The following is a 25563-nucleotide window of genomic DNA, read 5'->3' as shown; positions in this document are numbered from 1 at the left end:
TAAGAGCAATAAAAACTGAGTTAAAAAGCAAATACTTCATAATAAATAGAACTAATCATTAATAGCCCTAATATAGCAGGAGGGTACACAAACTTAAAAGAATGAAAAAATTGTTCAAAAAACAGGAAATACAGGATTGAAGTGAGGGTTGTACAATTCTGAAACTTTACTAAAAAATCACTGAATTGTAAAGTTATTTAAGCAGACATATTTCAGGATCTGTAAATTATACTTTATATTTTATTTATTTATTTGGATTGGGGGGGAGTGGGAGACAGACAGGGTCTCATGTAGCCTAGCCTAACCTAAAACTGGGATTACAAGCTTACGCCACCATGCCTGATATTATATGGTACTACAAACCAAATCCAGGGCCTCGTGCAGACTAGGCAAGCCCTCTACCAACTGAGCTATAACCTCAGCCCTAAATATGTCTTTGTTCAAAGTGAATATAAATGGCTACTAAACAACTGGAAAATGTTTAACCTACCTAATAATACAATACAAAACCAATACAACTACTAGAGTAGATGCCAATCCTTTCCCTCAAATCAGTAATTATTAAAACTCAAATGAGATTATTCAGCGCTAATAAGGTCAGTAGAAATGAGCATTCTTAAATGATGCTGGTTGAAATAAATGTTAATTGGAATAACCTTTTCACAAAGCATAAATATGTAATAGTGGTCTGAAGAGTATTTATACCCTGTGTTCCAATAATTGCATGTCTTGAATTCTTAATAAATGTTCCAAATGCATTCAAATATCTATGCACAATAATGTTCACTATAATGTAATTCACTGTAGATAAAAAGGATGGGGAAAGCTAGATGCCCACCAACAATAGTCAGAATGAGTCACAATGTAACTTCTCAGTGTAGCCATTCTTGACAGGACAATAATCTGTGATATAAACCAAACTTTAAAAATATTAAAGACAAGATTATATACACAGCAGCCTTTAAGCTTATAAAATATAATGATGGAAATGCCAGCACTGAGAAAACTAAATCAAAAAGGTCACAAATTTGAGGTCAGCTAAGGCAACACAGTGCTCACAAGAGTGAGAGCGAGAAAGACAGAGAGAGAGACGAGAGAGAGAGAGAGAGAGAGAGAGAGAGAGAGAGAGAGAGAGAGAGAGAGAGAGAGATCATACAATGATGACATATGCTTCTTATTTTCTTCTCCACACTTTTTGGATTTCCATATTTTATAATGTCATGTGCTATTTATTGAGTGTGTGCAAGTTTGTAAGGCTGTCTTCAAAACCTTCAACAGTATCACTTTAAGTATTTATACTTTGCAGAAATCAATTTTGTATTTGTCTTGGTTTTGTTTCCTCTGTTGAGGAAGGAAAGTGTGGCCACATCTGAATAATATCTCTTTTATCTAATATTATTAAGATATAAAATATGGGGATCAACAAGATAGCTCAGCCAGTGAAGATGCTTGCTGCCAAGTGTGGTGGTTTAAGTTCAGTTCTCCTAATCCACATGCTGGAAGGAGAGAACTGACTCTTTCCAAGTTGTCCTCTGACTTCCATGTGTATGCTGTGGCACATGAGTGTACATGCCTACACACAACAAATAAGTTAACGTTTAAATATTTTCAAAGAAATAAAATTGGAGTCCCCATTGGGCCAAAAGTAAAAGGTAACAGGGCTCACGAGTTCAGGCAACAGAAGATGAGGTGCTGAAATCCATCTTCACCCTGCCACTCCACTCATGTTGGTGAAATGAGCATTGCATGTGTCTTGAAGGGAAAATGCTGTCAGCCCCCACCTGAAACATTACCTTTAAGAACCAGTTAATCCCAACCCGTCTATTGTTTTGACATCTGGAACAGGGTCACAAGTGCAGCCACAGCCAACTGTGAATCAGGCTTTTGCAGCTGGAACACTCCAGCCCTGTCCCAGGATTATAGGCGCTGCAGGCTATTCCCAGAAGGACACAATAGTTCACTGCTGCTTTCAGAATGCATGGTGAGCAGCTTCAGGAAGAAGAAGTGATATGAGTAACTACAGTACTAGCAAACACTGACAGCCTACAGGGATAATACTCGTGAAGAACACCAGGCTAAAAAATTGCAGCTCTGAAACTTTTCTAATCACTCACTGCTTTCAGTGACCATCTCAAAATCCTTTAATTGCTTACTTAGTTTGATGTAAATAAGAGTCACTTGCTTTTTTAAAGAATGGCATTGTAAGGTTGTAATAGAGACATTTACCATTCTGGTGTTATATAGTAAATTCATTTAAAAAAAACTTAAAAAAAGTAAATACAGTTGTGAATGAAATATGAATTCCCCAATCATTTTCTTTTCCCTTGATGATTGTCTTACAACATTTATCATGCTATCTTTAAACACATAATACTTCTCCCTTGGCTTGTTGAGTAGCAGGGATTACAAACATACACTACAATGCAATACTAAAGTATGCACATTAAAACTGCAAGCTTCCATTTCTACTTTGCTGTTGATGATCTTCTAAGAGAAAGGAAATTAAATATCTAATTTATGAGAAATCTGTGTAAATTAAGAACTAATAGGCTTTAAATAAGAGCATCACTTAAAACTAATTTGTATAGACTTACATGATTCTGTTCTAGTCTGCCAATGTGGCAGTGTAAATGAACCCCCCAAAAGAGTGTGTACTCTTTATTATATCTCAAGTCTTGATCCTTTACTCAATTAGCAATTATTATCCCAGACAAGCTTCATGTCCTGTTTCTCTTAACAAAACATGAAAAGAGACGTGGACCAGGAACCAAGGAACTTAAGCTAATTTAGCTTCTTACACCAGTTTTGTAACCTTTAGTATATTTTAACAATAATATCTGCCTATTATGGGGCTGTTCTAGAATTAAATTAGATCACAAAACCAGAAACACTATATTTCTGTGATCTGGTATTAATATAAATATCAACTCAAAAACATATCCCACCAGTTTAGAGGTTGTGGGGACTGGAAGATGTTCCATGGTACCAAGTTTTGTTTACAAGGACTATTGTAAGGCACAGTGACCACAGTTAATAATGCATTGCAAATTGCTAAGTGACTTTAAAACATATATGATAAATAAAATATATGAGGTAAGTAACATATTAATTAGCTTCACTTAATCATTCTTTAATATACACATCAAGATACCATGCTATATATCACAAATATATACGTAATGTGTGTCAATAAACAAAATTTTTTCCTGGTAAGGATGAAAACAAAGGAGAATTCTCATACACTGTTGGTAGGAATATAAATTAGTATAGCCATTACAGGAAGCAGTATGGTGAGTTAGAAACAAAACACAGAACTGTCAGATGACCCAGCAAAGGAAATGAAATCAGTATGAAAAAAACATCTGCACTGGCATGTTTATTATAGTACTATTCACAACTGCCAACATACAGAATCAACCCAGGTTTCATCAAAAGACAAGAAGGTAAAGAAAATACTGTACATATGCAATGAAATAGTATTTACCTACAAAAAAGGATAAAATTCTGTTATTTGCAACAACATGGATAGAATTAGAGAACATTGTGTTGTGAAATAATTCAGACACAGAAAGAGCAATACTACATGTTCTGCAGTTCATGTGGAAGCTAAAAAGTTGATCTCATAGAAATTGTGAGAATAGTGATTACCAAAGTCTGGGAAAGTGTAGGAGAGGGGAAAGAGGGACATTGGTTAAGAAGTACAGGTGTGCAGTTGAACAGGAGAAATCCCTTTTAATATGCTACAGCACAGTATGAGAAATAGGATTGATAACAAGTAATCATATATTTCAAAAAAGCTGGTAAAGACAATTTGGAATATTCCCAACACTAAAAAATGATAAATGTCCAAGGTGATAGATACAACCATCTGATCATTTATACAATGTATGCATATATCAAATTACCAAACTATCCCACATAAAAATGTCCAACTACCATGTATCAAATGGAAATAAATGGCAGTTTTTAAAAATTAAAATAAATTACAAAAAAATAATATCAGAAAGAACAGAGAGCAGATTTTGTTGTTGCTGTTGGTGCTGCTGATGCTGCTGAGGTTGGAACCCAGAGCTGAGTCAAAGGCACACTCCTGGCCCAAGAATTCTTAAATTGCCCCTATTAATTAAGAAACATGGGTTGGGGATTTAGCTCAGTGGTTGCCTAGCAAGCGCAAGGCCCTGGGTTTGGTCTTCAGCTCTGAAAAAAAAAAAATCTGGCTGGGCGGTGGTGGTGCTCAACTTTAATTCCAGGACTTGGGAGGTAGAGGCAGGCAGATCTCTGTGAATTCAAAGCCAGCCAGGTCGACAGAGCTAGTTCCAGGGCAGCCAGGGCTGTTACACAGCGAAACTCTGTCTCAAAAAACAACAACAACAGCAAAAAACATTTATTTTCTTTATTTTTAAGATTTTAAATTTATTTTTATGTGTATGGGTGCTGTGCCTGCATGAAGGTCTATGCTTATGCCTCACATGAGTGTGTGATGCCCCTAGAGGCCAGAAGAGGGAGTCAGATGCCCTGAAGCTGGAGTTATAGACAATTGGAAACCACCATGTGGTTGCTGAGAATCAAACCTGGGGTCTCTGTAAAAAGTAGCCTGTGCTCATAATGGCTGAGCCATCTCTCCAGCCCCAGGAAACATTTATTTTCTAGGATGAACAATATATTCCCAAAGTTGGTATCTCTGATTTCTCTATCCCTATAGACACTCAGTGTTTCTCACAATCCCTGACATCTGTCTCTTCCATTAACACTTCAAAATCCCAGTTCAGACCTCAACAATAGCCTTAACTGGCTCTACTCATGGTCACTCTTTCCTTTCCTAAAATTTCTCTGGCCCAAAGGCCCTAGATTGACTTTCTTAAAACACTACCGTGATCACATTTGCTCAAAACTTGTGAGAACTTTCCATTACCTTTTTCATTAGTCCCAAATCCCAGGCTCAGCAGTGCCTGTCCAGCCCTAGCTACCTCTCACTTTTCTCTCTCACTGTCCAAATAAACCCTCACAGTGACCTACTTAAACTTTTCACTTAATGCCTTGTACTTTTCTGACTTTCAGTGTTAGAGCACACAGCTTTTCTCCACCTAGGATACCTTGCTCTTATCCCCAATCCTAGCCTATAGAAATTCAAATTATATTTCAAAAGCTGCTTTGAGAGACACCAGCTGTGATATACTTCTTCATTGCCATCACTTCAACATTACCTTCAAAGGTAAGCACAGCCGGATTTGAATTACAACTCCAGTCACTGGCCTAGTGATACAGGACACAATCCTTAAATATCCCTTGCCTCAGTTTCTTCATCTATAGCAGGGATAAAAGCAACTTCCCTTTGACACACTGTAAGGAATAAATGAATTAACTCTTGTATGTAAAGTATTTAGCATGATGAGAACTCAAGAGAAATTGTTGGTTTTCTAATTACTACTTGCTACTAGTGAACTTACATCAGTCTGAACTCAGACAATACCATTGCAAGCTGGTTCATGAATATACAGTATTATTGCCCTCACTATCTCTATTCTCCCACTCCCTATTTGTCTTCTACTAGCCCATTACCCAAATTATATCATCTGATAGACAGGTGAATGTCTTCTATGACTTACTATCTATAATAATCACTCATACATATAGAAGTGATTCTATTAGGTTGCTTTTCTTGCTTCTGTGACCAAACACCTAAAAAGAAGAAACTTAAGGAAGAAGCATTTATTTTGGGTCACAGTTTAAAAGTACAGTCCATGGTAGAGAATGGAAGGCATGGTAGCAGGAATTTGCTAACATGCTGGCAGAGGAGAAAACAGAGAAAGGGGAATGCTAGAGCTCTGCTGAACTTCTTATTCAGTCCAGTATCAACCCCATAGGATGGTGCCGCTCACATTTAGGATGGGTCTTCCGCCCTCTGTAAACCTCTCTAAACCTCTCTGGACACACTTTCACAATAAAGTTAAAGACTAATAACTCTAGTGATCAAGTTTGTTTTATGCTTAATGAAAAAAAAATACTGAAGATCTGACAGTATTAAAATGTCCAACATACACAGTGAAAGGTATTACAGAATGCTTTAAAGTAATTAAAAGATTAAACCTCTAGTCTCACAAAATGAAATCCTTTTTTATTTATAGTTCTAACTTCCTTTTGCAGTCTTCCTTACTTTTAAAGCCAGCCAACCTACCAACCAACCAACCAACCAACCAACCAACCAACCAACCCATTCATTCAGCAAGAGAAAACAGCAAAATATATGCAGGTCAGACAGCAGCCAAGTACTGGAATACAAGGACCACAAGACAACTGAGCTGAGCACAGCTTTGGGTGAAGTCAAATAGGAAGACAATTTAAAGGGAAAGATAACTGGCTTGTCAGTCAAGCTAACAATGCTGATTGTTACTCACACACAGGGCCAAGTATAAACAACTGAAATCACCAGACCAGAGGATACAGAAATATCTGTTCATTTAGCTTAACTACTGAGTTTACCACTCAGTATTTACTACAATAAATACTACAGTATTTACATGACCAATTTTAATTGCCTATGCCAAAAATTACTATTAACATTCTTCAAGATTCTAAAGTATCCCAAGTTTTGACCAATGAAGCCATGTCAAATAGATATGGCTTTAATGTATATCAATCGTTTACTTCAAGACAATTATTATGACAATGGCTTAATAAATGTTATAACATAAAATTTTTTCAACAATGCCCAGGGAAAATAATATTACAATACTGGGTTCTACTTCATATGTCTGTATCTACTTACATGACTTAATATCTATAACAATCACTCTTGATTGCTTCCATAGCCAAAACTAGGCCTGGTAACCACGAAAATCAGAGGAGTTACTAGTGGTGTGAATTAAGATGATCTAAAGATATGTTATGAATTTTGAAATATCTACCATAAAGCAAAAAAAATCTACTCATGAAAATATTACATTTCTACACCTCTGATATTTGTCTCTAGCAGATCCTAAAATGTTCTATCAGCTCTGAAGTACAATCACAGAATCGTAAAGCTTTGGAAACTCTTTCTCATCCTTTACTGAAGGAATTCCTTATATCAGCTGTTTGACAAAAGTACTCCCCAACCCAGCTTCTGCCTGATACGTCTAGCAATGTGTGCTAACTGTTTTGCAGAACAGTGTACTTTATTTCTACAAACTTCCTCCCTAAACCAATGAAAATTTGCCTCTCTAAACTTCTATCCAAAGATCTCAGTTTTGTATCCTGGAACAACACAAGGTAAATTAACCTCTGAAGTAGACTAATTTCTTGAAGTAGGTAAAGTTATCAATTTAGTCACACCAAAATACACAATACTCACAAAGGAAGAAACCACCACTATATGCAAGAAAAATTTGAAATTCAGGAAACCATACTGAAATCACAAGGCAACATGCTTTCAAGATACCAAACCTCACACCTCAGTTAACAAATACTAACCGCCCAACTTTCTTTTATACAGTGGAAGGCCATAGCGTTCATTGAATACCTCTTTGCACCTTGACACTACTAAATCCAATGTTAAAAATTACAACTCTATAAGAAACAGCTTCTCCAATTGTTCATATTTTCATCTAGGCGTCTGTTTGTTTTTTTTTTTTAAAGACCCTTTTTACCACGCTGGTGCAATACACATGTTAGCAGGTACTCTCAAAAATGAATCCTAAGGATAGGACTGTAAAGGAGTTGGGGTGGGGATGGAGGCAAAGAGAAGCCCGGCAGGAAAAAAAAAAAAAAAGCTGGTTGCCGGGCATTTTTCTTCTGGAAACAGCCTTTAGTGACACAAGCATTTGAAGTAATGAACCATCCAAGCACAACCCAAGAGCAAGAACCATCATGAGCAATGAGCGTAAGGCATTAAGTGTCTGTAAGATGGAAATGAATTGGCACTGGTCATCGAGCAGCACCGGATGCTTTGGGACCTGACTGAAAAAGGTAAAAGTCCAAGAAGCAGAGTAGACCACTGCCATCTTTAGAGTAGACCACTGCCATCTTTTAAGGGAGGGAAGAAACCAGGGAGTGACTACCATTGAGCAGCCCAATGAAGCCTGAACTGTACGGAGCACGAGAGAGGAGAGAGAGAGACGCCAGAGCCTGGTGGAAGGCACACACACGGTGAGACGGAAGAAGGATGCGCAGTGCACTGACCTGGTCCCTAAATGGTGCGACATGGGTGTGGGTCGGGGGTAGTGTGGGAGCCCACCGTTCCCCTCCCTGCAACCGAGCAACAGAGGGTAAAAGAAGGGGGAGGGTGAAAAGCAAGAATGACTCATAGCCGAAAGGAAGTGCTCAAGCCATGGGAAGCATGCTACGGGAGATTTCCGAGCCAGCGCCGTCAGGGGCTGGGCGCCCCGGGTGATGGGGACCCCCAGCCCAACATCTGGCCGTCGCTGCCGCTCGCCGGCGGGATGAGGGTGTGTGTTGGGGAGGGGGGGGGGGGTTCGCGGCAGCCGGAGTGCCAAGGCCTGGGAAGAGGCGCGGCGCGTGCGCAGTGGCGTTCGGCGGGACCCGCTGAGGCAAAGCGGAGCCGCAGTGACAGAAGCGAGGAGCTGCCGCCCGGAGGGACTCACCGAGGCGCAGGGGCTGGAGGTGGTGCTGGGGGTAGGCGACCGCTGGACCGTGACCAAAGCCATCTAGGCGCTGCTAGGTTGTTCCGGGCAGGGCATTCTCGTCCTGAGTGTAGGGGGCGGGAGGGTGACGGAGCCGGGATGGGGGGCAGAAAGGGTGAGGGGTAGGGGACGAGGGGGGGACGGGGAGGAAGATGAAGCCGCCGCGGGAACGGGCTCGGGCTCCGCACCCACCACCGGACTCTCGCCGCCGACTGACGCGCCGAACGGGCGGCGGGCGGGCGGGCGGGCGGGCGGTTCGGCAGCTGCGGGGCACAATGAGCGCTCCCAGTGCGCAGGCGCCACCTGTCAGCAACCGCCTCTCCCCTCGGCGCGCGCCGCCGCGGCGGCGTAACCCTTGAGTTGCCGGAAGCGAGCCGGCGGCGCGCGCGCGCCGCGCCTCGGGCCGCCGCCCCCTCCCGGCCCGGCCCTCGGGGCCCGGGGGCCGCGCGGTGTCTTCCCGCTGCGCCGCCGCCGAGGTGGCGTGAGGCGGGGGTGGGAAAGGGACCCGGGAAGCCCTCCGCCTAAGGGGTCCCCGAGCCGGGGAGCCGCTAGTCCTCACTCCCGAGAGACAACCATTTTTTTTTTTTTTTTCTGAGGTGGGGCGCGCAGCCTAAGCAACCGTAGAGAAAAACGGAGGTGAAAAATTCCCGAGGCCGACACGTTTTCTGGTGGCCCAGAGCTCCGCGGGTGTCAGACGCTTTCTCTGAGCTAGACCTCGGAGACCAGCCCACCCGCTTGGACCTGGCCCTCCAGAGGGCTCTTGGTGAGCTTTTCCCACCCTCCTCATCATAAAGGGCCTCGCGGTTCAATGACGAGACTTTGCCTAAGAAAGATTTCCCCGGGGGAAACGCTGGAAACTTCGTGGTACCCTCATGCTTCCTCTACTACCTGCCTAAAGCCAGTCACTGTACCAGAGAAGAGGTGCTGAGCGGACCTGGGGGCACAGAGAGCTGGACCCTGAGTTGGAAAGCTCCAAGCTGCGCTATACCTCCCATTTGCTCCCTGCTGTGAAGATCTCCACTAACAAGGATTTGCTCCTTTGAGCTTTCTTCCTTCCCCCTAAATTCCATTTTTTCAGAGATGTGAAAATGTAGATTTAAAATATTTTAAAGGAATACACTTCTAAATGATAAGCTGTTGGTATCAAGAATGTAATGGAAGAATCAAGATTGAAAAGAAAGGAAAAAAAAAGCCACACAGTGCAAACCGTTGATATTGACACAGAGACCGTTGAGTGGATGAGCTGGTAAATGCCACCGTCCATCTCAAAGCTGTAGAAAACACACACTTAGGACTCGGCAGCTTCTAAAGCCCACCTCTTTCTGTTTGTCACTCAAACACTCTTGGATCTCATTGCTCCTTTTAAACTGACGGGGCTGTCGTGAGCTCTTTCTGGTTACTGTGTGGTTAAGTGACACAAGAGCCCTCTTTGCTGGGTCTTTGTTCTCTCCCTGGGGCCCTGTGGTTGAAATAATTAGCAGGGAGGTTCCATCAAGAATCACCGAGGGTCCCTGTACTGTACAGTCCTCTGTCGAGTGTACTGCAGAGAAACCAGCTGTTAGGCTTTTGCCCCCTGGTGGTGATCAAGAGTGCCTAAGAGACAAACATGAAAGATCTATGGTTCACAAACAATGTTTTCCCCAGAGCTCCCCAGCAAACAGGAAAGAAAAGGCAAGGTTCAGAAATAAGAACTTTGAACCAATACTTTAGAGACCAAACATAAAACTATGTAAAGAACCAAGAACTCTACATAGCTGAAAGATGAATGACCTCCAATGAATGTGTTTATAATCCAAAGGAGTATCAATAATTCTCAGTGGTTCATTCCCTTACTTACACGTGGTTGAAAACTTGGACTATCTTCTTCTACGTAGTAAGATACTCTAAAGAAATTCATCTTCAAGAGGAGAGGTTTGATTCCATTAACCTTACAGTGAGAAAGCACACTGCTGTGAGTCAGACCTTGCTTCTAGTTCCAGCTGTGTAAAACCTTATGCAAATGATGTGAACATTTTGAGCTGTAGTTCCTTATTCTCTGTGATGAAACTCAAGCTCACAGGGACTTTCATAATCAAATGAGATAATGTATGTAAATTAAAAGGTCCTACATGCAATTAAGATAAGTCTCTATTCTCTGTAGTGTGTTGTGTTCTGAGTTCAGAGAGGCCTTGTTGAGTGTATCCTATATGCAGGAAATACCTTCAAGCAAAAGAAAAATATTAAAAGATATGATTCATGCTTTATCTAAACTGTAGGTTAGTGGTCAAGATACATATCTGTGGGTAAGTGTAGAACATTTTTGTTTGGCATATCTAAGGTGATGAAATTGAGTTATATAATATTCAAATTTGCACTGTTTATATCAGGAAGTTGATTTATTAACATATAAAGGAAATATATCTTCGTGTCATATTAGAAACTGAGATCTGAAAAATTATTGCTGCATGTTTATTAACTTAATTGAGAGAATGTTGAGTGCATGTTGTATACTAGGTATTCTTTTTTATTTCTGTGTCTATGCATGTGTGTTGGAAACGTGTGTGAGTGTAAATAAAGATGGATGTGTCTATGCATACATGTGTAGAGGACTGAGGTCATTGTCAGGTGTCAAACTTTTTTCCCTTCCTCTCACGGGACCTGGAACTTGTCAATTCAGCTATCCTGGCTGGCTAGCAAGCCCCTGACCTGCTTGTCATTGCTTTCTAAGGCACAGGGATTATAGATGTGTTGTCAACACTAGCTTTTTAAAAATAGTCTATTTTGCTTTTTTTTATATTATATGTGGAATGGGGGGCATGCACATGTCATGGTTCACGCGTGGAGGTTGGAGAACAACTGATGGATATAGTCCTCTCCTTCCACAATGAGGATCATGGATATCCAGCTCAGATCATCAGGCTAGATGGCAGGTTCTGTTACCCACTCAACCATCCTCACTGGTCCCCCATGCCTATATTAAGGACAAAATAGAAGAAGTGTCTCAAGGAGCCCATAGCCTCTGGTCAAGGAGATGTGTATGCATCAACAAATAATTAAAGTATACTGTAGTGCTACTATGGATTCAGTCATCTTTTCTAGACTCCAAGGAAATTAACTTTCAGGCTTTGGCTACAGATTTCAAGATAGCTCCTTTTTTGTTTTGTTTGTTTGTTTTTGTTTTTTGAGACAGGGTTTCTCTGTGTAGCACTGGCTGTCCTGGAACTTGCTCTGTAGACCTGGCTGGCTTCTAATTCACAGAGATCCACCTGCCTCTGCCTCCTGAGTGCTGGAATTAAAGGCATGCACCACTACCACCCTTGATAGCTCCTTTTTGAATTGGGCTGGATTATAGAGAAGAAATCTATTTCACTGTCATTTTTTCCTGTTCTTCTCTGTGATCCAGATTCCTGCTGTTTCTTCTGGTGATCTGAGAGGTGGTATCTATTATGAATATCCCCAAACTCCTGGCTATACCAACTTAATTTGTTTCTCTCTTTCTCTGTCTCTCTGTCTCTCTGTCTCTCTGTCTCTGTCTCTCTCTGTCTCTCTCTGTCTCTCTCTGTCTCTCTCTCTCTCTCTCTCTCTCTCTCTCTGTGTGTGTGTGTGTGTGTGTGTGTGTGTGTGTATGTGTGTGTCTCGTGGTCTCCTGTGCCTAGGCTGGTCTCACACTTGCCATATAGCAGAGATTAACCTTGAATTCCTGATCCTCTTGCCTCTGCTTCACAAGTGCTGGGACTGTGTATATGCATTACCAAGTTGGGCAGTGGTACCTTAATTTGAAAAGGGAAAAGCCAAGAGTAGAAGTCTCAACAGAGCCAAAGAGACGGGAGCCCCAGTTCTACTTACAGCTCCTCCACTCTTCCCATTCATGGTACTGGAGGGCTGATTGTGCCTGTGGAGTCCATCTCACCATGAGTGAAATCATAGGGTACTTGAAATTCCTGAAGTCAACTGGTTCTTACACTTTGAAAGTGATTGACCTTTTCTACAGAAAGATACTTCTCCATATTTCACACAGCCACTTCATTTCACGAAGGACCTCAGGTTAAGAAGCAATGGTTCTTAGCCTTTTTTCTTCACATCCTGACAGCCTTAGAAATAACATTTGTATGACACACTGGGTAAGTTAAAAAGATTTAAAGACATGGCATTTGGGGAAATTTAATTTCTTTATATCATATACTTTAAGAAACAACAGCAATAACAAAAACACATATTGCCGGGCGGTGGTGGCGCACGCCTTTAATCCCAGCACTCGGGAGGCAGAGGCAGGCGGATCTCTGTGAGTTCGAGGCCAGCCTGGGCTACCAAGTGAGTCCCAGGAAAGGCGCAAAGCTACACAGAGAAACCCTGTCTCAAAAAACAAAAAAAACAAAAAAACAAAAAAAAAAAAAAAAAAAAAAAAAAAAAAAAAAACAAAAAAAAAAAAAAAAAAAAAACACATATTGTAGTGCATATTGCCACCTGTCCTGACCCTCAAAACAGGGTCTCTTGTAGCCCAGGTTGGTCTTGAACTCACTTTTTGTCTGACTCCTGCAGCACCTGAGCTTCCTGTCTTAGCCTTCCAAATGCTGTGATTACAGGCTTATGCCACTGTGCTTTCTTAATGTTGTATACTGTTAGTGAAAAAAATAAAATGAATGTATAATACTAAGGGTGTTAAATATTTAATCTGTATAAGTTTCTAAATAAAATCTTTTAAAATTTTTGATAAAGTATCAGAGATTCCTTCTGTAAACATAACATGTTTTAATATACAGTTTTATGACTGAAATGACTGTTCATTTTCTGTGAAAAACTATAATGATGATCTCTTCAAATTATTCATAGACATTATTGGTAAGTTCACACATGTAGTTAATAAAAATTTAAATAATTGTCATATTTCAAAATTTACAAGCCTAAATCATATTTGTCTCTTGTAGCTCATTCTTACCTTTGTCCAACCAGAAGACATAATGTGAAAATCTCTTGTGATAATATGACTGCATTAAAGCCCATTTAAACTTTATTATCAAGTATATATTGCAAAATAATTACAAATCTCTAATTTGCAGGGTAAGCTGCTTTATTGGAACAATAATTATGCAGCTAACTTAGACATAATGAAAACAGCACCTCAAACATAAACAAGGGGAAAATTAATGTAGAATTCTTATAAAAGAGAAGAAATTGAGAACTGAATCCATTTAAGAATATCTGTCATGTTCCCAGCCATACTTGAAGCTGCAAATACTTTTCCTTGGGTACCTGGCACAAAAGCTCATTGATCATAACACAGCAATATGCACACACTGGCTTCTGAAAATGATGTCCTGTTGGTATAATGCTCCTTAGCTTTGCTCAGGAAGTTCTTTATTATGCTTGCTACCCAGTGGGACCTTAGACCATACTAGGACAAGTCATCTTACCCTATGGGATGTTCTCTAAGAATCACTAGATGACACTGTTTCTGGCCAGAGGTGATTTACCTAGAAATACCAACCACTCCAGTTTTTTCTAGGCCATTCCTAAGGCTGAATAGATAACTATCTTGTAGTATGTCTATAATTCATATATTATATACCAAGTGAAGTGTGACTGTAGTTTATATAACTAAGCTTATTCAAAAAGAGAAAAACAAGGAATTTAGCCATGGACCTCAAACCACAGAGGCAGAAGCTCTGACTTGCTACTATTACTGTCTTCAAATTAATGAAAAATGCAGAACGACAAAAAACTACAAACTATTTTCAGCTATTTCTATAAAAAGAAAAGCTACTACCAAGATGAAGAAACCTTAATAGGACAGTAAAGCACATAAGTACCAAGAGACTATAAGAAGCAGTCAGGAGGTAGACAAGAAACTAGCTGCCAGGACAAATGAATAAGGTTTTCAGTCTCAGTATCAGAGAAACTGTTTTTAGAGCCGAGACAATAATAATTGGCACTTAACTACTAAAGAAATTGATACCAGGAATGGAATTCATCTCCTGTGCTTTTATTTGCATATATCTTATAAGGTAACAGTTGAAGTCTTTCCTGTTCCCTGAGTCTCAGGTACAGTTAGAATGCAGTCATTAGTGTGTCACTGGATCAGTGTGAAGCTGAATTAGATCAAGATGCTCAGATTATTTGTGAAATGGCATAGAACATGAGAACTGATGTAGTCCTGAAGCAAGATTGTGATGATACAGGTTGAGCATCCCTAATCTAAAATCAAAATCATTTCCAAATCCAATGTTTTTGATTTAACATGCTGTAACATGTGGGAAATTAAATATCACAAAGCTGTTTCATGTGCAAAATTATTAAAACTATAAATTTTATGACCTTTAAACTATGTATATAATATCTATATGAATTATAAATTAATTTCATGTTTAAACTTGAACCCTATCCCCAAGATTTTTCACTACAATTATCTATTTTAAAATCTGAAAAAAGGAGATATGAGAAATATTTTTGGTTTCAATCACTTTGAATAAAGGATACTCAATGTGTATATTGTTAGCCCTGCCAAGTAAAAGCAAACAGCTCCTGGTATTCTTTATGAATTTATATAAGATGAAAGCATATACTAGGTCAATAGCTGTGTATCAGGTACCAGAAGATGGATTGACTTCCTCTAATAAAGGTCCTGTGTGTAGAAGAGCACATGTAAATGTAGAGTAACATCTGAGTGAATTTATGTTAATCCACCATCATTCTCCAAGATCTATTTTTCCTCACTGTCCAAAGAGACAAGTTAATTTGGCATGAGAGGGCATCCATCCATCAACCCACTTTCTTCAAATCTGTATTGCTATGATTAATCTCATTCTCTCACCCTAAGAAATGAATGTTTTTTTTCATTTTCTATCTTGGTGTGTGTGTTTCAACTTGGCCTTTCACACTATAATAATTCTTATCCAAAACCAGAGGGAAAATATGGTGGTTCTGCTAATTGCTAGTGTCTTTATTCTAATTACACATTTGAAAACTGATGAAATCTTCATATAATGGTTCTCTGGCCCCACTCAAACCACTGTGATTCAAATGGATTAAAGCTCCATCTCTTACTTGGTCAGTGCAAGACTCCACTTAAGCATGTAGACTGCAGAATACTTAGGGGTCCCCCAAACTAACATTAAAGCTTTCTGAAATGCCTAAAACAATAGGGAATTCCCTTTTTCCAGCACATAATTGTTTTGAATACGATCACCAGTCCCTATGGAAGGAATTTAGTTTTCAGATCCTCAGTTTATATTGGAGGCAGTGTTACAACAAATGAGTGTTTCTAAAGGAGATCTGACTCTTCCTGAGAGAGTGAGGGCTGGAGAGACATCATAGCAGTGAGGAGAACTTGCTCTTACTGAGCACCTGGGTTTGGTTCCCAGCACCCACATAGTAGCTTACAACCATCTGTAACTCCATTTCCTGGGGATCCAATACCCTTTTCTGATCTCCATGGGCACCAGACTTATCATGTGGTATACATATGTGCAGGTAGAACACTCATTACACAAAATAAGTCTAAAAGAGTGTTTAAGAGGGTGTAATATTATTCTGGATAAAGGAATATTTCTGGCACACACAAATAATGCAGGCCCTCCAACTAGCTAATGCATTTGTTGTTGTTTTGTGTTGTGTAACTATTTTCTCCAAATTGAAATATTCTCTTCTACAGAGAGGAGAGTCATAAGAGTTAAGAAGAAAAGACACAGGGCCGAGAAGGTACATGAACTTAAAATGTCTCAGGAAACCCTTGAATGTTACACAAGTCACAACTTAAAATGTCTCAGGAAACCCTTGAATGTTACACAAGTCACAAGGCTCCTCCTCAGGGTTATAAATGCTGGGAAGAAGAAAGTCTCTGATCAGCTGACCTGCCTTTAAGTTGTTCAGGGATGCAGCTTTTGTGAGTCATCACCCATGCTGCAGTGGGCTTTTTACTAAATAGATGTCGTTGAGTCACGCATGCTCTTGTATGTAATCCCTCACCCATACCTCTGTACACAACCCCAGCAAGCTCATTGTTTCACTAAACCTGATGTGTAGAATAGTTTCTATTATCAGTGCCCCATCTGGGGTGAATAGACATTTGTTCATGTCTCCCACAAAAATGTCACACAACACAATTGGCACTTGAACAGGGATCTGCAGGAACAAAGATGAATTGGAGAGGAGTGGTTGTATGGCCTCTGCAATTAGTGATGAGACGTGCCACTGAGGCTTATCCGTGTGACAAGAGAGGACCTTCAGAATGGCTGCTTTCTCCATGTGGTATGGGATGGTTTGCCTCCTTGTTATAGTGGTGGTTGCATGCTCTCTGCAGTAGATGATAGAATTTGCAACCAGGCTAACCAAACCATCTTTGTGGGGGATCCCAGGGAGGCCATCTTCATCTACTTGATCTGGGAGAGGCATGTCTCTCTGATGAGTGAGGTCCATTACATGAGAATGCAGGTGTCCCCAGAAACAACTGATGACCTAGAGAATATGCTACCTGAGGTAGCACATATAGGATGGGATCATTAGCAGGCTGTGGCATCAGTTGTGTAGCCATGGTTGTGACCAATAAGACCTGCTGCTGGGGCTCAGCTATCTTCCAGGAAAGAACTTGTGTACCTAAGGAGGAATTACAATGGGGAAAAGACATGAATGCTGCTAGCTGTATTAGCCTATGATTTGCAAGAAAAGCAGAACAAAGTGAGGATGAGATAGAGATGATGGTTTACTAATTCTCACAGCTGGCAAGATGCAAAGGAGAGAGAGGGAAAATTAGATCCTTGCTGAACAACCCTTCCTGGGATCCCAAACCTTAGAACCCATTGGCACAGTCTTTTAGTGAAGAGGAAGAAAGTAAGATAGAAGTGATATAGGATATTCCTGAGGTTCAACCTTCAATACAGAGGAAGGGAAGTCCATGATTCAGCGTGCAGAGACCTTAACAATGACCCAGAACAAGAAACCACAATACAAAAGGAATACTCAATATCTAATTTACTTGGATGGGGAAAATTTTTAAATGAGCAATAAAAGAGCCTGTGTAAGCAGAGAAACTGAACAAAATAACTACCAATCCCTCCTTAAGACAAAAGCTGCATAACCCAAGGTAATATGAGGTAAGCAAGTCCCTGATAGACTGGCTTATACTAGCTATTATAGACACTTGTTGCCAAGTGATGTCCCCATAAATATCAGGGACTGGATGACAAAAGGAAGAATAGTTACTACTGAGAGAACTCAGCATGAGAAATATGAAATGCCCAGTTCACTGGACGTGAGAGCAAGGACCTTGAGACTGGTGTAGGGCTTTAGTGGCTGTATTGAGCACCAAAGTGAAATGTGATCTTTATGAGGTAGGGGAAGTTGTAAGAGATTTGAATGATTTTGACCAACATATAGATTGAGTTTGTAAAGTAGAAAAGCAATCAAGATAGAATTTAGAGAAGGGCAAAGCAAACAAAGGATCTGTCCAGGCCACTTGAAGGCAGATGTGACAAAGTTTGTGTCAAGTGAAGTCCTAGTGAAAACATTATTAGAAAGAAAAAATGCTGTGCTGGTGAGTTTTGGAAGACTTTAAACTGTAGTGACAATGTATGGAAGAAATAATTATGCTTGTCCTTGGGGTTGAAAGTTATTATCTTAGAATATGTGGTGTAAAATATAGGGGGGAAAAGATTGTTCTCCTGTCTTGGATCCTTTTGGCATCCAGCTGTAGCTGATTTAAGCAAGGGCCATGGTGCCAGCCTGCAGCTTATCAGAACCAGGGAACCAGTTCAAATTTCAATCATGGCAGGCTACAACACAGACAAGCTCCCTCTTTGGCCTGAGCTAGACTGAGCAGTATAGATTGGTCCTGTCAAGACTGTTCGGGATAAAGAGATGCACAGCATCCCTGAATCAGTAGCTGCATCCCAGGATTCAGAGGTCAGAAGAATCATGGAAAATGATTATGGATTATGAAGGACTAAAAGAGGTTGCATCTCTCATCCATGTTGTTTGTTCTAGTTTATTTCCTCTTATGATAAACACTATGACCAATAGCAACTTAGGAAGGAAGGGGTTTACTTGGCTTACACATCCCCATCACAGTCTATCATTAAGGGAAGTCAGGGCTGGAACCTGGAAGCAGAAACTGAAGCAGAAGCCACGGAGAAGGGCTGCTTATTGCCTTGTTCCTCGTGGCTTGCCCGGCCTGCTTTCTTATAGCACCCAAGATCACCAGCCCAGAGATGGCAACACCCATGTGAGCTGGACCCACCCCCCACCCCGCCACATCAATCACAATCAAGAAAATGTACCACAGGCCGGCCATAAGCCAATCTGGTGGAGGCATTTTCTCAATTGAGGTCTCTTATTCCAAAATGACTCTAGCTGGTGTCAAGTTGACATAAAACTAGCCAGCACAACTTGAAATCTTTCCTTTGGTCTGTCAATCAGTATCCTGTCTGTGGTGAACAGACATTTTGTTCTTCATGTCTTCTTCCCAGGAAAGGTCACACAACACCTTAGTAATGGGATGGCCCCTGAATCCTCTTGGTGATGTACAGAGTTGGAAGAAGGGAAGTGAGATGTACAGATCATATATAATAAACCTGTTTCAATATGTCTATTCTTCTAAGCCTTGGGACTTTCTCTATACCAAGGAGGTTCCAGTATCTCAACTTAATTAGACATAGGCTACTGTGGAGTACAAATTTCAGTGAACAAACATGGAAATGGTTAGTGACACTTCTAGCTGCTTTTAACACATTAAATCTATTGTCTAATTTAGCTGATTATTGGACTCCTATCAGTAAATCTGTCAAGTCCAGCTAATTATAATGTCTTTCTTGCTTTAACTCCTTTTAATATGGTCCCACACATTTTCCCTGGGTATAAGCAAATAGTAAAATTCTTTTTCTGTCAAGGCTATCCTCCTTGTCTTACTTTGCATTGACCCTGATGGAAGAGCTTAAAGTCCACTTTAGCTACAGATTTTCTAGCGTGGAAGAGGTGGTTGGGGTAGATCATAAGGAAAACAGGCTTCTTGCCAGGCAGATGAAATTATTACAATGTTTTCAGCTTAAGAGATCTAGTATCAAACACAGGACAAACTGTTTTCAAATGATAAGAGAATTTCAAGGCGGATCAGGGGCTTGGGACTCTTTCTTAGGTCACTCTAATGTCCTCATTCTAAATTCAGGGTCCTTTACAGTACCATATACCTTAGCTGGCAATTCAATTAATGTTATAATTCTGCAGCCCATATGATTAAAATTTATGTCGAGTTTTAATAATATAATTATTGTTATTTTACCAGTATTGGTTCTGTGACTACTAGAAATAAAATATTTTGCAGCCCCCATGGAAGCTATCTGATAATATTCTGACTTCTGAAATTGATGTTGTCTTAATTAATATAATCATTCCTTCTTTCCTTTGATTCAAACTTTGCATTATGGTATAAGTATCCATTTAACTTACTTTAATGTCTTTTTATTTAAAGTGTACATTTTGTATTTAAATTTTTTACATTTTTTGGGGGGGGGAGAGGTAGCAGTGGGTGGGAGGTGCTTGCATCCCACAATATGCATTTGGAGGTCGGAGGACAGCTGGCAGCTGTTGGTTCTCTCCATGTACAAGTGTCTTTACCCACTGAACCATCTTGCCAGCCCTGAAGTATATTTCTATAGAAAGAGTATTTTAATCTCTTTCTCTCTCTATCTCTATCTTGATCTCCCTTTCTAGCTCCTTTTGTCTGACAGTCTTACTATGTTATCCAGTCTGTCCTCAAATACCTGTATTCAAAGGATCTTCTTGTCTCAGCCTCCTGAATGACTGGGATTACAAATGTACACCATTGTACCTGGCTCTTTTTAATGCTTAAGCTAATAATTTCTGTTTTTATATTATGTTTAGACTATTGGCATTTAGTGTAATTTTCTATATTCTTGAGTATTCTATCCTTGATAATCTTTCCTTGTTTCTCTACCTTCTTATGGATTGTTTTAGCTCCTTTTGTTTCTATTAACAATGACTTAGTAATTATAGCTCTGAGTTTTGCTTCATCTTTTTAGTGTAGTAGTGAGACGTATAAACTTTTTCTCACCCTAATGTACTTTACATAATACTTAATAGTAAAGGTAGCCGGGTGGCGCATGCCTTTAATCCCAGCACTCGGGAGGCAGAGCCAGGCAGATCTCTGTGAGTTCAAGACCAGCCTAGTCTACAGAGTAAGATCTGGGACAGGCACCAAGACTACCCAGAGAAACCCTGTCTTGAAAAACCAAACAAAAAAAAATAGTAAAGGTATATATGCAACAATACATTTCATTCCCATTCTCTGCTCTAGTTTACAAATGCTGTATATCCCACAGGACATTCTTACTGATTTTTGCTTTAGATAGTCAATACCTTTTATAAAGATTAAGAAGATGGTATCTTATTTTGTCCACATTTGTACCATTTTCATTGCTCTTCATTCCTTTGTATAAATTTAAATTCCCACCTGGTATCATATTCTTTTTGTCTAAAAAAAAATTCTTTAATTTTTTTTTCTTACAAAGGTCTCCAGCAATGAATCCTTTCAGCTATCGCTTGTTTGAATGTGTGTGTGTGTGTGTGTGTGTGTGTGTGTGTGTATGTGTGTGTGTGTGTGTTTTATTTGGGTTTTTAATTTTTTCACTTTTATTTTGGAAAGATATTTTCATTAGTCACAGAATTCTGACTTTGCCAGTTCTAGGGATTCTTTTTAATACTTTAGAGATGCCATGATTGTTTTTTGGCTTATGTGGTTCCTGATGGGATATTAGTCAGCCCTACTATAATGTTTCTTATTTCTCTGCCCATCTTCAAGATTTTCTTTGTATTTGTATTTTCATCTCTCTCTCTCTCTCTCTCTCTCTCTCTCTCTCTCTCTCTCTCTCTCTCTCTCTCTCTCTCTTCTCTCTCTTATCTAACTCTCTTCATCTGTCTGTCTGACCATCTATCTATCTTATCTATCTTATCTATCTATCTATCTATCTATCTATCTATCTATCTATCTATCTATCTATCATCTATCCTTTTGAAGAAGGACCTCACTATGTAGTCCAGGCTGTCCTGTAGCTCACTATGTAGACCAGGCAGGCCTCCAACTCACAGAGATCTGCCTGCCTCTGCCTCCTGAGTGCTGGGATTAAAGGCGTGTGCGCCACCATACCTGGCAATAGCCAGTTTCTTTATTTGTGCCAAGAGATGATTTTCTTTGTACTTATCCTGCTTAGAATTTTTAAAGCTTCTTGAATCTATGATGTATTGTAATTCATAAAATTTGGAAAATTATCAGCCAGTTTATTCTTCAAATTTCTTCTATCTCACTCTTATTTTCTGGAATTCTAATTCCATATAAATTAAACCATTTAGTATAAAGGTTCTGTTTTGTTTTGTTTTTTTACCTCACTTCCCGAACTGAATTTTAGACATGAGTCTAAACATGGCCTACCTTCATGGATACTGATTGTTCTGCTGAATCCACTTTACTAACAAACCTACCAAAGGAATTTCTCATCTCTGATACTATGATTTTTATAACAAGAATTTCAGTTTGGCTTTTCTTTATGGTATTCATGTTATTGCTCTAAACACTAAACTATGAATGCTATCTTTCTTTTCCATTGTATTTGTCCTAATTAGCTTCAGCTATCAACTTGACACAGTCTAGCGTCATCAGAAGGAGACTCAAGTGAAGGACTGCTGAAATTAGATTTGGCCCGTGGCCATGTCTGTGAGAGATTATCTTGATTAATGATGGATGTGAGAGGTCCCAATCCACGGTGGGCAGCACCATCCCTAGGAATGTGGCCCCAGCTCTTATGAGAAGGCTAGCTGAGCATAAGCCAAATGAGCAAATCAGAGATTGAGCCAGAAAGCAGCATTCCACCATGGTTTCTACTTGAGTTCCTGCTTTCATTTCCCGATGGCCTGTGATCTGGAAATGTAAGCTAATAAACCTTTCCTTCCCTATGTTGCATTTAGTCCGAGTGTTTTATTACAGAAACAGAAAAGCAAGCTTAGTTTTTTAATTATAACTATTTTATCATTTATATTAATGCTAAGATTAGAAGTTGTATATTATATAATTGTAATGAGCTATGGAATATTACATATTTAAAATATGTAATCTGTTTATACATTAATCATAACTATAAATCATAGTTATTTAAAGTTTCAAATATTCTGGTATTTTAGCTCTATCTATATCTAGTTCTGTGAATACTTTATATCTTGAAACTATTTATTTATTTATTTATTTATTTATTTATTTATTTACGTTGGTGTTTTGCCTGTATATACTCTGTGTGAGGGTGCTGGATCCCCTGGAACTGGAATTACAGACAGTTGTGAGCTGCCGTGTGGGTGCTGGGAATTGAACCCAGGTCCTCTGGAAGAGCAGCCAGTGCTCTTAACCACTGAGCCATCTCTCCAACCCCCAAATTAGATTTTTTTCCTCTTGCTTTTTAATGAATCTCTTAATTATATTAGAATGCTGTACACTGTATGTAAACAGTAGTAGGAAATAAATAGTCTTATCCTGAGAAATGGGGATGTTTCTTCTGTCAGGCCATTAGTGTGTGGGATTCAGTAAATCTAGACAATAAAGGCTGAGTTGTGTTGTTCTAGTTACCTTCAGTCCACCACACACTTCTAGTCAAAGGGTTTTTTTTTTCTTACTTCACTCTCAAATTCAGCACAGAACACTTCTGTGAGCAGATGAGCGAGTCTTTTCCTTCCCAGCAGTTCTCCAGTAGCCACCAGCTGGAGAATTCAGTTCAGTCACATCTCACAGGTGGAGAATTCAGTCCTTCAAGACCACCTCTTCTTCACTTCAATTATAAATAGCACACTTGAACTGCCTACCAACTAGAGTTCCTGTTCCTACCAGTCAGTCCCTCCTTTGATAGGATTAGCTCTCTCATAGAACTCAGAGACACATATGTTTAATAGTTTAATATTGTGTTTAATAGTTTAATGACATTTAAAAGGACAGATGGAGAGGCAGATGAAGACATGACTAGGTGTGTTCAGTAACCCGGAAGTTCTTCAAATTCCTGTTTGACTTTTCATGGAAACTTACATGAAGCCATCATTGATTTTTGTCTTTGGCCATTAGCATCAACTCAACCTTTACCTCTTCTCCTCTACCTGACGTTGGGAGTGCAGCCAAAAGTTCAACCTATCAATAACAAAGTAGGCCCAGTTACTGCAATCATCCCTATCCTAAGGTAACCCAAGCTCCCAGCAAATGACCTTATTAGAAAGTCACCTCATAATGAAAGATGCCCCAATCACCCAAGAAAGGATCAAATGTTTTTATCCCCCGGGAAACTACAGGGTCTTAGGATGTCTGTGCAGGAAATACATATATTTTATATATGCACATATATGTATATATATATATCCTATATGTGATTTTGTACATAGCCAATACTGTATAAGTTTTCCTAATGTATTACAACAAATCTATTAAAATATTTGGAAATCATGGTCCCAACTCTTAGAACAGTTACATTTTAAATTAATGCTATCACTTCAACTTTCATAAGTAAGTTCCTACTTACTGGGGACTGTCTCAACAATTTAATTTTCCCTTCATTCTTCAACTTTTGCTTTCACTAAGTATTGATTACTGTAGTTAAATACTCAATAGTTGAATTAATGTTGTAAAGACTAGTTTCAAGATACTGTCTGTAGCCAGGCGGTGGTGGCACAGGCCTTTGATCCCAGCACTCTGGGAGGCAGAACCAGGCGGATCTCTGTGAGTTCGAGGCCAGCCTGGGCTACCAAGTGAGCTCCAGGAAAGGCGCAAAGCTATGCAGAGAAACCCTGTCTCAAAAAAAAAAAAAAGATACTGTCTGTAATTCTGACTTATCAATCTGCATGTGACTTTGGACAAATGAAACAAATTCTCTGTTTTGTTGCATTAAAATAGGGCTACTAATACAGTCCTGCTAGAAAGATTACATTAAATAATGTATATTAGTCACTCAGGGTACTTCCTCTTTTAGAAGCCATAAGCATTTTTTACCAATAAGTTAAATGATGAATTTTCTGTCCTTCTGATGTTTGATTTCTCTTCAGCATATGACACATTAAGTTGCCTTAACTTCCTGGACTCAGTCACTTTCCACCTTTCTTTTGGACACAGGGTCTCTCACTGAACCCAGAATTCATCTATTGGATAGATAAGCTGGCCCACTCTGGGGATCCACCTTTCTTCCCAAACTCCATCCTCTCACTTCTTGGGTTACAGATGTATGCCACCATGCCTGGCTTTGTGTGAACATTATGAAGCTGAATTCAAATCCTCACACTTGTGAATATCTCCATAGCTACCTCTTAGAGGCACTTGTGTTTGTCACCAAGCATTTATCTTGAGCCTTTCTGTCCCTCCCAACTAATCTCCTTAGTGAGCTTCTAACATTGTCCAGAATTGCCCCCTCTGTCAATACTCCCTGTCCAGACTCACAAGGAATCTAAGTAAAAGGCAGCTTTATCATCTAATACTGTAGGCAATCACAATTATTTTTTACTTTTTTTCTTAATTAAGGATGCTCTATCATATTTGATTGACAATCCTACACACCAAGATGACAGGTGCTCCAATTTGCCAAGTTACAAACTGATTGAGAGCGAGTATGGAGAGTTTTCAACTATATCCACAGATTTGGTCTCCTAGCCAAGAATCTAAGCAGATTCTAGGATTTCATGGGCAAGGGTGCACATTGGGTTGTAGCAGGCTTCTCTTCTGGGCCACCAATCAGCTCCTAAACCATGCTCTGCCTTAGCTTAGGCTTGTTTCTTGCTCTTGCTAGCTCTTATAACCTAACCTGTTTCTCTTCATCTACGTTTTGCCTCAGGGCTTATTACCTTTCTTTCCTTCTGTGTGTCTGACTTTCACAGCCTCTTGTGTCTGGCTGGCCACTGCCTGGCTTCTGGCCTGAGGCGTGTCCCTCTCTTTCTCCCTCCTTCTTCTCCT

The 25563-nt window shown here is 39.8% G+C and overlaps 2 protein-coding genes across 7 annotated transcripts in view; one reads left to right on the top strand and one right to left on the bottom strand.

Annotated features, from left to right (window-relative positions):
- Positions 1–8963, bottom strand: part of Ssh2 (slingshot protein phosphatase 2) — a 247927-nt gene extending 238964 nt beyond the window's left edge. The window contains exon 1 of one of the 4 annotated variants that reach the window (XM_015996220.3): positions 8580–8963. In XM_015996220.3, the coding sequence (XP_015851706.1) occupies positions 8580–8642 (63 nt within the window). In that variant the 5' untranslated portion in view covers positions 8643–8963. The remainder of the gene's footprint in view (positions 1–8579) is intronic. The other 3 variants (XM_076577578.1, XM_015996219.3, XM_042282425.2) reach the window with 3 other exon arrangements.
- Efcab5 (EF-hand calcium binding domain 5) overlaps positions 8490–25563 on the top strand; it is a 133953-nt gene continuing 116879 nt past the window's right edge. The window contains exon 1 of one of the 3 annotated variants that reach the window (XM_076577575.1): positions 8490–8610. The gene's annotated coding sequence lies outside the window, so the exon portion shown is untranslated. Of the gene's footprint in view, positions 8611–22220; positions 22524–25563 lie in introns of those variants that run through there. The other 2 variants (XM_076577577.1, XM_076577576.1) reach the window with 2 other exon arrangements.

The sequence above is a fragment of the Peromyscus maniculatus genome, chromosome 8 (assembly GCF_049852395.1).
Source record: "Peromyscus maniculatus bairdii isolate BWxNUB_F1_BW_parent chromosome 8, HU_Pman_BW_mat_3.1, whole genome shotgun sequence".
NCBI classification, from domain to species: Eukaryota; Metazoa; Chordata; class Mammalia; order Rodentia; family Cricetidae; genus Peromyscus; species Peromyscus maniculatus.
The sequence above is the reverse complement of the archived record's forward strand: the minus strand, read 5'-3'. Positions and strand labels throughout refer to the sequence as shown.